At 32.0% G+C, this 12368-nt stretch overlaps 3 protein-coding genes across 3 annotated transcripts; 2 read left to right on the top strand and 1 right to left on the bottom strand.

The window, feature by feature from the left end:
• Window positions 1-2581: 2581 nt before the first annotated feature.
• Window positions 2582-3998, top strand: LOC25486307 (uncharacterized). The gene is made up of 2 exons (XM_013607569.3): window positions 2582-2856; window positions 3011-3998. The coding sequence occupies exons 1-2, from the start codon at window positions 2640-2642 to the stop codon at window positions 3784-3786; spliced, it is 993 nt and encodes a 330-aa protein (XP_013463023.1). The 5' UTR covers window positions 2582-2639; the 3' UTR covers window positions 3787-3998.
• Window positions 3999-7021: 3023 nt separating this feature from the next.
• On the top strand, window positions 7022-9237 carry LOC25486308 (uncharacterized). Its single transcript, XM_013607570.3, has 2 exons — window positions 7022-8030; window positions 8313-9237. Exons 1-2 carry the CDS (start codon window positions 7025-7027, stop codon window positions 9086-9088), a joined length of 1782 nt encoding a protein of 593 aa, XP_013463024.2. The 5' UTR covers window positions 7022-7024; the 3' UTR covers window positions 9089-9237.
• Window positions 9238-10896: 1659 nt separating this feature from the next.
• On the bottom strand, window positions 10897-11912 carry LOC25486309 (putative germin-like protein 2-2). Its single transcript, XM_039830095.1, has one exon. It carries the CDS (start codon window positions 11618-11620, stop codon window positions 11081-11083), a length of 540 nt encoding a protein of 179 aa, XP_039686029.1. The 5' UTR covers window positions 11621-11912; the 3' UTR covers window positions 10897-11080.
• Between the last annotated feature and the right edge of the window lie 456 nt (window positions 11913-12368).

The following is a 12368-nucleotide window of genomic DNA, read 5'->3' on the forward strand; positions in this document are numbered from 1 at the left end:
CGACCTCTCCTGCCCCCACAGTGAAATATTTCATCAAATTCAGATCGATCTCCTTTTTTATGGGAGCACACAAGTCACCACCTACCAATAAGAATAGAAACAAAACTAAATGATCACCTTGTTTCTAACCACTTTCGATATTTATTTCTTGTGTTAGGCTACCATTAACTAAAGAGTTTTTCTATCATGTGCAAATTTGCACATGTTAAGAAGTTGTTTTTGAAGGAATGTTAAGAAGTTTTAAATAGTAACTTTGCATTGGAACTTGTATATTTTGTATTAAATGTATAACTTTTTAATAAATAATTGTTTTATTCAATAAAAATTTGCTACTTTTAGTTGCTTTAGTACAATATTGCATATGTTAGACAAACTCTTAACTAAAATGTACATATTCCCATAAAACACACATGCTTGCATCCTCGTTTTCCACCTCTCGCTATAACTGTACCCACTCAACATGTAATCCAAATCATACAACTTTTCAAATCTACTTTGAAAATCGAGTATTCCATACCATACTTTTCATATTCAATCATCTCTTTTATCACTATCACCCACCCCATCCACCATCTAACTCTATTTGATGAAACTCGACTAAGTTGATGAAATCACTAAAGAAATAACTTTCGCAACTGTAACTATATATTAATAACATATAATATAGACCCAAGGATAAATTTGACTAGAAATCACTCAAGGATAAGGGAGAGTTTACCTTGGGAATTTGAGCCCCACCTCCATTTGTAGATTGTACTAAAAGTGTATATGAAAAAAAAAATACTAAAAGTGAAAGGGTGAGGGTGAGGATAGAATAATTGTATCATATCATCTCTCAATTTAATGTTTGATGATACAACATGATCTGGTAAGTTAATCTTAAACTTATCAAGTTCAATCTCTTTAGTTAATTTGCTTATCTTGAATATGACTTAAGTTAGAAACCAGCAGGAAATTTTTTATAAAATTTAATGTAAAAATAAAATTTTAAATCTAAAAAAATATAATTGAAATTTTTTATTTTAATTAAAAATGTTAATATTAATAATTAAATTTTAAAAATGTGCATGATTTTGTCACAAGGGTAGTTTTGTCACATATATATAATTGGGAAATTGATATTAAATTAAATATTAAATTTAATAATTAAATTTTAAAAATGTGTACGATTTTCTTCAAAAAAAAAAAAAAGTGTATAATTTTGTCACAAGGTAGTTTTGTCCTAATCTAAAATATAGAATCGAATTGTTGACCTTATCTAAAATATATAATCGAATTATTTAGTTTACTCGTTAATTTATTTTTTTTTTATCTTTAAAAAGAGTTACCTCGTTTATTTAGTATCGTCAATGATTTTTTCTCAAAAAATTAAAATTAATTAAATACTAATCTAATTTCGTAGAATTTTTTGTTAATTTCAAAAGTAAAAATATTACAAATTAGTTTGGGAAAAAAGTATGCATAGGGAAAATAATGAAAGTTAAAAATAATAATATTTTATTTCTTATCATGTGTGCAACAAACACATGATAGAATAAGTAAATACCTTGTCACCTTCTTATCATATATGTATCTATCTTGTGTCCAACCCTAAAAATTGAAGGATTTGCACAAAGTGTTGACAAAAAATAAGATGCTAATATTAAAATATGAAGTGAAAAGATGTTAATATCTCGTGATTTTTTTCCCCGTTTTTCATAGGTAATTCCTTCAGTAAAAACATTCATACATTTGAATTGTGTTAGACATTAGTTGTGGATATCTCTCGAACAGGATTCATTGATTTACTATGTTGTAGCACACTAACTCATTCCACTAGATCAAATCCTATTGTTGTATTATGTAATTTTTATGAGGCCTTTCTCCTCTATTTTCCCCCCATTTTTCGACGTTTATTCTTTCTTTTTACTATTTTTTTCTTTGAAAGAATTCTTTCTTTTTACTATTTGTCTTGCCTTTATTTATAAATCTTATTAAAAATGAAAGAATTGCAAAACAAAAAAGTAGTTGAATTTTTATTTTTTTTTGCTATAAAAAAGTGGTTTAATACTTTTTTTACAAGAAAGTGTATTATTACTTGGAACTTCATTCACATTATTTGATAATAATAGTGGCATAGCCTCAGTTTGCGCTCTGCAAATAAACAGCAAACTTGACGCCACAATATATTTTTAAACTAGAAAATAATTTACCCTTTATTATGGCTGCAACAATTCATATCCCTTTACCTAGTTTTCATTAAAGTGACATACAATAATACCGTGCATGTCTGTGTATATATATATATATATATATATATATATATATATATATATATATATATATATATATATATATATATATGTATGTATATGAGTAGTGTATATCCAAAATAAAGTGCTGTCAACTAATTTTTTGTTATATGAAACCTCAACTAAATTTATATCTTAAGGAATAACCATGTGAAAATATGCTGACTTTGGAAACAATAGAAGACGTAGTCCGAAAGTATTGGAATTCTAGCCGTCTGTATAGCTTCTTCATGTCATGATATACTCTCCTCTATGCCTATAAAAGGCAATGCTCTTGCAATGTTATTCTCACTCATTCAACAGTTTCCAATATCTGTTTGAATAAAAAAAAACTAGAAAATTATTTCAATGGCTAAAATATTAGTTCAAATTTTGGTGTCAATTTTGCTTGTGCTAATGGCAGTGGAAGCAGCTAGTCCTCCTGGAAATGCTAAAGGTCGTGGGAATGGTTATGCAACCTGCAAGATAAAGAAGTACAAACATTGCTATAATTCGGTTCATGTATGTCCTAAGTCTTGTCCTTATGATTGTACTGTGGAGTGTGCCTCTTGCAAACCTATTTGCAGTAAGTCTTCATATATATTTTGTTACATGGAATCAGTTACATCAATTTTTGCATGAATACAGTGGTTTATTAGATAATAATATTTACAACTAGATAAATAACAAAGTAAATTAACTACTTAACTTATTTAATGATGAACGCACTTGAATTGCAGCTTGTGACAAACCAGGAGCTGTTTGCCAAGACCCTCGTTTCATTGGTGGTGATGGAATCACTTTTTACTTTCATGGCAAGAAAGACAACAACTTCTGCCTTGTTTCTGATAACAACCTCCACATCAATGCTCATTTCATAGGTAGAAGAAATGAGAACATGAAAAGAGACTTCACATGGGTCCAATCCATTGTTATTCTCTTTGACAATCACCAACTTTTCCTTGGTGCCCAAAAAACATCAACATGGGATGATTCTGTAGACCGTCTTGCCCTCTCCTTTGACGGTGAGCCCATCACTCTCAACGAATCAGAAGGTGCGAAATGGGAATCATCTGGGGTATCCTTTGTTAGGGAAACTTCTACAAACAACATTATTGTTGAAGTTGAAGGAAATTTTAGGATAACTGCTAAGGTTGTCCCTATAACCGAAGAAGACTCGAGGATTCACAATTATGGTATCACCAAAGATGATTGTTTTGCTCATCTTGATTTAGGGTTCAAATTCTTGTCTTTGAGCAATGAAGTAAATGGTGTGTTGGGCCAAACATATAAACCTAACTATGTGAGTCGTGTGAACATTGGTGCAAAAATGCCAATAATGGGAGGTGGAAAAGAGTATGAAACCTCAAGCTTGTTCTCTCCAGATTGTTCTGTGGCACGTTTCATTGGGAACAATGGATTAAACAAAAATATTGGAATTGTGGAGAATTTGGCCCTCCCTAGCTTGAGCTGCACAAGTGGAATTGATGGAGAAGGAGTTGTCTGCAAAAGATAATTTTATTGTCCTAAAGAGCACGCAAATGATACTTCAATATGAAAAAATTTATAATTTTATTGATAAGAATAAAGTAATATCAAATCATCAAATAAATGGAATGATTTTGGTTTAACCTTAAAAAATTGTGTATCATGTCTCTTTATTTTTTTCTTGTTATGTATTCATGTCTCTTACGTGTAATGAAAGATATTTATATATTATGTTTTAAATGTTTATCTTAATTATCTTGTCGATTGCAGACCACTCTTAAGTTTAAAAATGCATTTTCTTTTTTTGCATAATTTTTCCTTCATGACCAATTTTTTTTAGACGAAAGGAAATAGAATAAATGAAAATAAAGTGCGACAGAGACTTGGGGCAGGTCTTCCAAAACGTCGATGAGCTGTTTTGTTTGCCAAATTATATGATTCATCAATATAATGACTCAAAACACCTATGAAATTGTCTTGACTATGGTAAAAACGGAATTACATTACTCAAATGAAAACAAATAAAATGTCTCTTAAACTATTAACAACTTCTAAAACTCCTCTATAATTACTTCAAATGTCTACTCAACTAACTCAAACATACTAAAAAAAACGTAATATGACCTGACATCGATCACATACTGTAACTTTTTGTCATTCAAAGTAATAGAAATCAAAGAGAGGGTGCTTATCTAAACAGAGTGTATGTGTTTGCTTTTCTTATTCTGATCCAACATATGTTCCGATAAATTGAAGTTGACATGATTATGATAATATGCATTATCTTATGTTAGAGATTATAAGGGTGGAATTATTGTTAATTGTAAGGAGACAAAGGTTATAACTAGAGTGATCTTTAAAACACTTGCCATGCCAAATATGGGAAATATTTAGGCTCTTTTGATTCAAAATTTTGAGACTGGTACTATAGGTATGTACTATAATCATGATTCAAAACCCTCTCGTAATTTTTTCCTCCTTCTCTTTATATATGGTGAGATTTTAAGTCGCATTCAACATGATTCTGATAATTTATAATTCATCTTAAAGGTAAGTAAAATCTGACCAAGAATTATTCCACTAAATATTTATGTTGGGGTGACGAAGTTAAGGTGTAGAGTCCTAAGGAGGTAAAATATAGTGGTGGTCTACTGCCCCCGTTTCGTTTCTTGCTTTATATTTTGAGTAGAGGTAAGTGGCGTAAAATTTTTGAAGGTAGAAATTTGGCTAAGTCTGCTTGCTATGATTTGTGCCATATTACGAGGGTGAAGAAAACATGGTACTTTATAGGTAGAAACCAAGATATCCCCTCTTATGCTAGCAAATGATGTTATGTTTCTTTGATCTCTATACTCTAATTTTGAGTGTTTAAGGAAGATTTTAGACTATATAAAGGCCAGACCCCTCGATGACTGGGAGCTTTCCTCCTTAGACCATGATACTCAGATTTGTGACCGATCCTCATAAGTGTGGCTCATGATATATAAAGATATCATTAAGAATATGGGTTAGGTTATTCCTTTTAGTGAGTATGAGGTGGTGTTGGTGGGCCACCTTTTTCTTAAGCCTTTAGAAATCCACCCTAGTTCGTGGGTGGTTTATTTTGGGTTTTCATAAGTTATGTTGTTTTTTGAGCGTGCCGCTATTTCTCCTCCTTTTTTGGGTTTTCATAAGTTATGTCATTTGGTTAACCACGTATAATTTAGAAGAACACGAGAGACAGTTAGGTCCCTATAACACTAATATTTTGAGACAATTTGGTCCTTCACTAAATTTTAAAATCTCCATATTAACCTTAAAAAAATTTATCTTCATCATTCTTCATGTCGTCTTCCTTATTGAATGATAAAAATCGCATGGTTTTTTCATTCTTTGGTACTACCCACCATGAAGACTTATCAATAAATTTCCCCTTAGAAAAAACTTATCAATCACTTTCCAAACATGATATGAGTGAAATTTCTTCAAGTGTTGGTATTATGAGATATGTTATTGCCCCTCCTTACAAATGTGAGATAAAAGCACATTTGTATGTTATAAGTACAGACAAGAATCTCAATAGACATTTTTTTTATTGTTCTTGTCTTAAAGTTACCTTTTTTATTTTTTTTATTTCTATTTATCAGTTATATGACTTTTCTTATGTTGTTAGGGGCCAAATATTATATCGTAATATGTAACTATTTCTTAAGGAAGTTACTTTATTGAGTAAATAAATGTAGGTCTCATATAAGCTAAACTTAATCAGTTGAAGAGGAATACGACTACAATAAAAACTCAGTAAAATAAAATACAAGTAAAGTTGGAAGAAATAATTTGAAAACAATGTGTATTAGTTGTTTTTTTATGTAATTTTGGCTTTTGTTGTATCATAATATATGTTGAAGTAATGTATCATTAGCTTGTTGAAGTAATGCATCATATTATATAATATTGGAGGATACTAAATTTGGAAATAAGTGATTTCATTAGCTTACTGACTTTCTTTCAACAAAAAAAAAAAATTAGCTTATTGACTTGTAAGAGACTAAAATAGACTTTTCTTATTAGACTAAGGGTCCGTTTGTTACGAATTAAAATAAAAGTGATTTTGTCATAAAATAATTTAGATATTATTTTGTAGTGATTTTATGAAAAATCAGAATCTATTTTATGTCTGCTTAATTACCCTAATAAAAATTACTTTTTTTTACAAAAATAATTTAGTTTGTTTGGACTCTTAAAAGTGATTAATAATAAAAAAAATGATTTTTCTTAAAAAAGCTATATCTAATATAACCGTTTACATAATCACTTTTTCGCTTCAAGGACTAATGTGTCTTTTTCTTAAATGACTAAAATATACATTTTGTTTTCCTCGGAAATTTATCTGAATTCTTTGTTTTTTGTGAGAGTCAAAATGAAAATTCAGTGGGAAATAATTTCATAAAAATCTCATTCCTTATTTCCGGGTTAAACAAAGCCTATCCTTTACCTCGTTTTAATTAAAGTGACATGCAATTCTCTTACGACTTTAAAGTGATAGAAGCAAACCTAAAGCTTTATCGTGCATGAGTAGAGTATAGTCAAAAGAAAGTGACTTCAACTAAATTAGTATTTGAAGGAATAACCATGTGAAAATATGCTGTTTTTAGCCACGTGTATAGCTTCTTCACGTCATGATAGATTCTCTTCATGCCTATAAAAGGCAATGCTCTTGGCAAGTTATTCAAACTCATCAAAAAAATAACTATTTCAATCTAAAGAGCTAGATAATACTTTCAATAATGGCTCAAATAATGGTTCAAGTTTTGGTGTCAATCTTGCTTGTGCTAGTGGCAGTGGAAGCAGCTACTCCTCCTGGAATTGCTAAAGATCATGAGTATGGCCATGCAAGCTGTAAGATAAAGAAATACAAACATTGCTATAATTTGGTTCATGTATGCCCTAAGTTTTGCCCTAATGATTGTACTGTGGAGTGTGCCTCTTGCAAACCTATTTGTGTTGGGGGCACAAATAATCCTTCACATGATTATCCTACCCCTTCTACACCTACTCCTTCACATGATTACCCTACCCCTTCTACTCCCCATAACCCACCTTCATCATCATCTTCATCATCATCTTCTTCTTCATCCTCTTCTTCCTCATCACCTAATAGCTCTTCTCCACCACATAACCAACATAATTCATCTTCTACACCATCTTCATCATCTTCCTCTTCCTCTTCATCATCGTCATCTTCTTCTTCCTCCTCTTCATCACCTAAAAGCCCTTCTACACCGAAAAACCCACCACCCTCATCGTCTACTCCATCTTCTTCATCTAATTCGTCTTCCTCTTCATCCTCATCTTCATCTTCATCTTCATCTTCCTCTTCTTCTTCTTCTTCTTCATCATCATCATCATCACCTCAAAGCCCTTCTACACCACACAGCTCACCACCTTCATCCTCTACACCATCTTCTTCTTCCTCTAATTCATCATCCTCTTCATCTTCTTCTGCTTCTTCTTCCTCTTCCTCTTCCGCTACTTCGTCTTCCTCTTCATCAACTAACAGCCCTTCTACATCACATAACCCACCACCGTCTTCATCATCTACACCTTCATCTTCCTCTTCCTCTTCCTCTTCTTCGTCTTCTTCTTCTTCCTCCTCGTCTTCTTCTTCCTCGCACAAAACCGCTAGATGTGGGAACAAGAACTACCCAAAATGTTACAATATGGAACATGCCTGTCCTAATGCATGCCGAGGTGGATGTGAGGTTGACTGCAACACTTGCAAACCAATTTGTAGTAAGTCTTTATATATATTTTTACATCTCAAAATTTGCATTGAAGGGTCTTGCCTTGCGTTAAACTTGGAATCAATTACATCAATTTTTGCATGAATACAGTGACTTATTAGACAATAATGATTTATTAATATTTATAACTAGATAAAGTTGAATTCTAGACAAAAACTAGAGACAAATTTCATGTTTTTTATTTTTTATTTTTTTTATCTCTTAAGTCAAATAGCATATTAAAGTAAATAAACTACTTAATTAATTTTATGTTGAACACAATGAATTGCAGAGTGTGACAAACCAGGAGCTGTTTGCCAAGACCCTCGTTTCATTGGTGGCGATGGAATCACTTTTTACTTCCATGGCAAGAAAGACAACAACTTCTGCCTTGTTTCTGACAAAAACCTACACATCAATGCTCATTTCATAGGTAGAAGAAACGAGAACATGAAAAGAGACTTCACATGGGTCCAATCCATTGTTATTCTCTTTGACAATCACCAACTCTTCCTTGGTGCCCAGAAAACAGCCACATGGGATGACTCTGTGGATCGCCTTGCCATCTCCTTTGACGGAGAACCCATCACCCTCCACGAATCTGAAGGTGCGAAATGGGAATCATCCGGCGTGTCCTTTGTTAGGGAAACTTCAACAAACAACATTATTGTTGAAGTTGAAGGAAATTTTAGGATAACTGCTAAGGTTGTCCCAATAACCGAAGAAGACTCGAGGGTTCATAATTATGGTATCACCAAAGATGATTGTTTTGCTCATCTTGATTTAGGGTTCAAATTCTTGTCTTTGAGCAATGAAGTAAGTGGTGTGTTGGGCCAAACATATAAATCTAACTATGTGAGTCGTGTGAACATTGGAGCGAAAATGCCAATAATGGGAGGTGGAAAAGAGTATGAAACAACAAGCTTGTTCTCCCCAGATTGTTCCGTAGCTCGTTTTGTTGGTAATGACGGATTCAACAATGATATTGCGATGGTGGAAGATCTTATGCTCCCTAGCATGAGTTGCACAAGTGGTGTTGATGGAGAAGGAGTTGTTTGCAGGAGATAATTTCAAAGTTTAACAAATGATGAGAATTTTTCTACATTTATTTATAGCAATAAAGTATTTCCATTCATCAAATAAGCTGGATGATATGGTTGTTTAACAGCCCAGTTGTATACGTGAAATAAAACATATTAAACATATTTTTCTTATAATGTCTATCTTACCTAATTATTTAGACTTGATATCTATTTCTCTTTGAATTTAGACGTTCATTTTCATAATTAATTTCCACCAATTAGTTCATTTGGTAAAATGTAAAATTAATGATGAATTGATATACAAATTAATACACATATACTTCCAAATGGAAGCCCTTCTATTTAACCATTTGTTATAAAGAATAAAAGCATATGAAAAAACTTCTGATATCAAGTTAATATCAAATATTCTCAATATTACACTGCTATCATATTCATTGTTACAGAATACAGAATGAGTGGCTGTTGACATAAGCAAATGGAAAATTATTGCTCTTAATTAATAAATGAAAAGAGATGCATTTTGTATTGAATCCCATTATTAAGAAATCCATGGAAAAATTAAGATTGGAAGAAGAAAAAACTGTACCAAATTATGAATCCTTGAGTGATTATTGATTTGTGTATTTCGTAGGAAAAGTTGAATAGCCAAAATTATGGTATGATATATCTTGATGTCCTTTCTAAATTTAGTTACAAGATTCTAAAAGTTACAACAGAAGAAGGTTAAGCTTTAAGAATTGCTCTTGAGGTACCTAGTGTTTGCTCACAGGCACCTCAAACCGACCAAACTACCTCAACGACAATGATTACCGTTCTATCCCAAACAACAATTAATTGTCGTTCCAGACCTGCCATACATAGGAACCTATGACAGATCGATACGGATACGGACACCGAATACGACATAGACACTGACACGTCGACGCCACTAATAATTTGAAAAAATCACATAATTCCTATGTGATTAAGAAAATCATAGCTGATCAGCGTAATTATAAGTGTCGGTGTCGTTTCGGTGTTATCGGACACGACCGAGACACGCCTCTGTAATTAATTACCGTTGAACATACTTTGCTTAATTTTAAAGGTTCCTTTCATATCCACCTCCAACACATTGTAAAGGTGCCTTTCATATCCATATCCACCGCAAAATATAAATGTTAGAGAGAGCGTAAAAAAGAGTGTCATTAACACTCTAAAGAAAAATTATAGATCCATGATTTTAGCTTTAATTTGTATCTTCTTTTTCTGTGTTAATAAAACAACTAAGTCAAACATCACAAAAAAAAGTTAACAAATGTTGAGCCAAATTCAAATATTCTCTTCCTTGTTGTTCTTGTAGCTTTAACAAAAAGGTCATGCTAACTTATGCCCTCAAGGTACATATTAAGGATTTTATAAATAGTAAATATTTATTACAAAGCATTAATTTTCAATCTCTAAAAAAATAAATTGTCATAATTTTTTAAATAAAATTTCTATTTTAGGTTCTTAACATATGCCCTAAAGCACAAATTAACATTTCTCGTAACAAAATTTTACTCAGGAGAAATATATAAAGAATAGAATTGTGTGGTATCGAATCTGAAAGTATATCGTACTTGAGTCACATCTAAGTCAACTAATAAGTAACATACAATATCTCCCTCAAAACAATAAAAAAGTAAGATACAATATCAAATAGAAAATATATACTTTTGTTTAGGGAAGGAAAAAATCTATTTACTCATTTGTAGTTTGTATAATCTCAAATATTTTTCACTCTCACATACAAATCCATATACAAAAATTTAAACTTGAAAATTTAATAACCAAATACATTAATTAACATGGCAAACCACTTAACACTAAGTTCAAAACAATAGATAGTAAAATACCATCCAAAATATGGAAGACCAACAAATGATGAAACATACAAACAAAAAAGATATCAAATACACACCCCAAATGATTAAACAAACTGAGCAAAGTGTAAAACAAGAGTAAGCAGTGTAATTAATTTTCCGTCATGATTCTAAAACTTAGACTGCAAATAGTTGATGGCATTCTTCTCCAGCTGAAAAGCCTTAATAAGCACTTCACTAGCTATTTCAGGTGTAGCACCAAACACTGCATTGCCAATAGTGATAGCTCCCGGATTCTGGCTACTAAGAGCAGCGATTGCAATAACATTGTCATGTCCGATATTTCTTTGATAGTGAATGAGCCCTATAGGAAACACAAACACATCTCCCTTATGTAGAACTTTACTAAAGTGGCGGTTTTCTGGATTTGAAGTGATGAATCCAACTTCTAACGTGCCTTCGAGAACAGTGAATATTTCAGTAGCGCGAGGATGTGAGTGAGGAGGGTTAACACCCCATGGTGCTATATCGACACGAGCCATTGAGATCCCTAGTGTGTTCAATCCAGGTAGCTGAGCTGCAAAGACTGGAGTTACTTTTGACCCAGCAGCATTAGTAGTGTTGCCTGCTATGTGAAGGCCACTAAAGAAGAAGTCATTTGCCTCAACAAGTTTAGGATCCTTGCATAATGAATTCCCTAACAATTCCATAATTGATCAAATGCACAAAAGTGTTAGAATCTTGAAATTTGAGAAGAACAAAATGTGAATTAGTTCATTGTTGTTAACTAGTAAAAAGATACTCATATATTTGTACTTGTAAATTATATACCTTGGCCTATTGGATTTGTCACGCAAAAATCTTGGAGAGTAGTAGCATCAGCTGCAAAGACAGCTAGAAGTGAAAGAGCTAAAAGAGGCAGCATGAGTGAGAGATTAGCCATTTGATAAGAACTTTAAAACTCGAAATTTGAAAGCTCTACTAGAGTTTTAAGAAAGGAATTAATTTGTACTATGAAATGTGGTATAGGTGGATGGATATTGGTTTGTATTAAGGCATATTTATATGCAATTTTTACGTGTTGGATGTGAGTCCAAAAGCACAAATATGCCGTCCTAAGTGAAAACTGAAATGGTCATCTTTTGAAATGGTCATTCCGCTAGTCCTTCACTAAAGAATCTTAATTGATTAATCTAGCTAATCATGATCAACATCCAACACTTCCATTTGTCAAGAATATTCTTAAAATATAAGACTAAGAGTAATTTGGACTTGTATTGTATGGCAATGGTATCTATTTTGCATTGGAGCTAATGTTTGTATCCGAAAGGGATATAATAAAATAGGCACTATTTTGAGTATTTTTTACGAGAAGTATTATTTTTCTTTGATGACAATAAAATACTATTTGACGCATGTGGATGTTTCAGTACAAATTAAGATATTTTTGGACTCAAT

This window comes from Medicago truncatula, chromosome 2, assembly GCF_003473485.1.
Source record: "Medicago truncatula cultivar Jemalong A17 chromosome 2, MtrunA17r5.0-ANR, whole genome shotgun sequence".
Lineage (NCBI taxonomy): Eukaryota > Viridiplantae > Streptophyta > Magnoliopsida > Fabales > Fabaceae > Medicago > Medicago truncatula.

What these genes read in the sequence shown, in the direction of transcription:
- LOC25486307 (XM_013607569.3), top strand. Translation starts at nt 2,640, where the DNA reads ATGGCTAAAATATTAGTTCAAATTTTGGTGTCAATTTTGCTTGTGCTA. An exon ending in CTCTTGCAAACCTATTTGCA is followed by an intron (nt 2,857 to 3,010) that starts GTAAGTCTTCAT and finishes CTTGAATTGCAG; the next exon opens with CTTGTGACAAACCAGGAGCT.
- LOC25486308 (XM_013607570.3), top strand. Translation starts at nt 7,025, where the DNA reads ATGGCTCAAATAATGGTTCAAGTTTTGGTGTCAATCTTGCTTGTGCTA. An exon ending in CACTTGCAAACCAATTTGTA is followed by an intron (nt 8,031 to 8,312) that starts GTAAGTCTTTAT and finishes AATGAATTGCAG; the next exon opens with AGTGTGACAAACCAGGAGCT.
- LOC25486309 (XM_039830095.1), bottom strand. Translation starts at nt 11,620, where the DNA reads ATGGAATTGTTAGGGAATTCATTATGCAAGGATCCTAAACTTGTTGAG.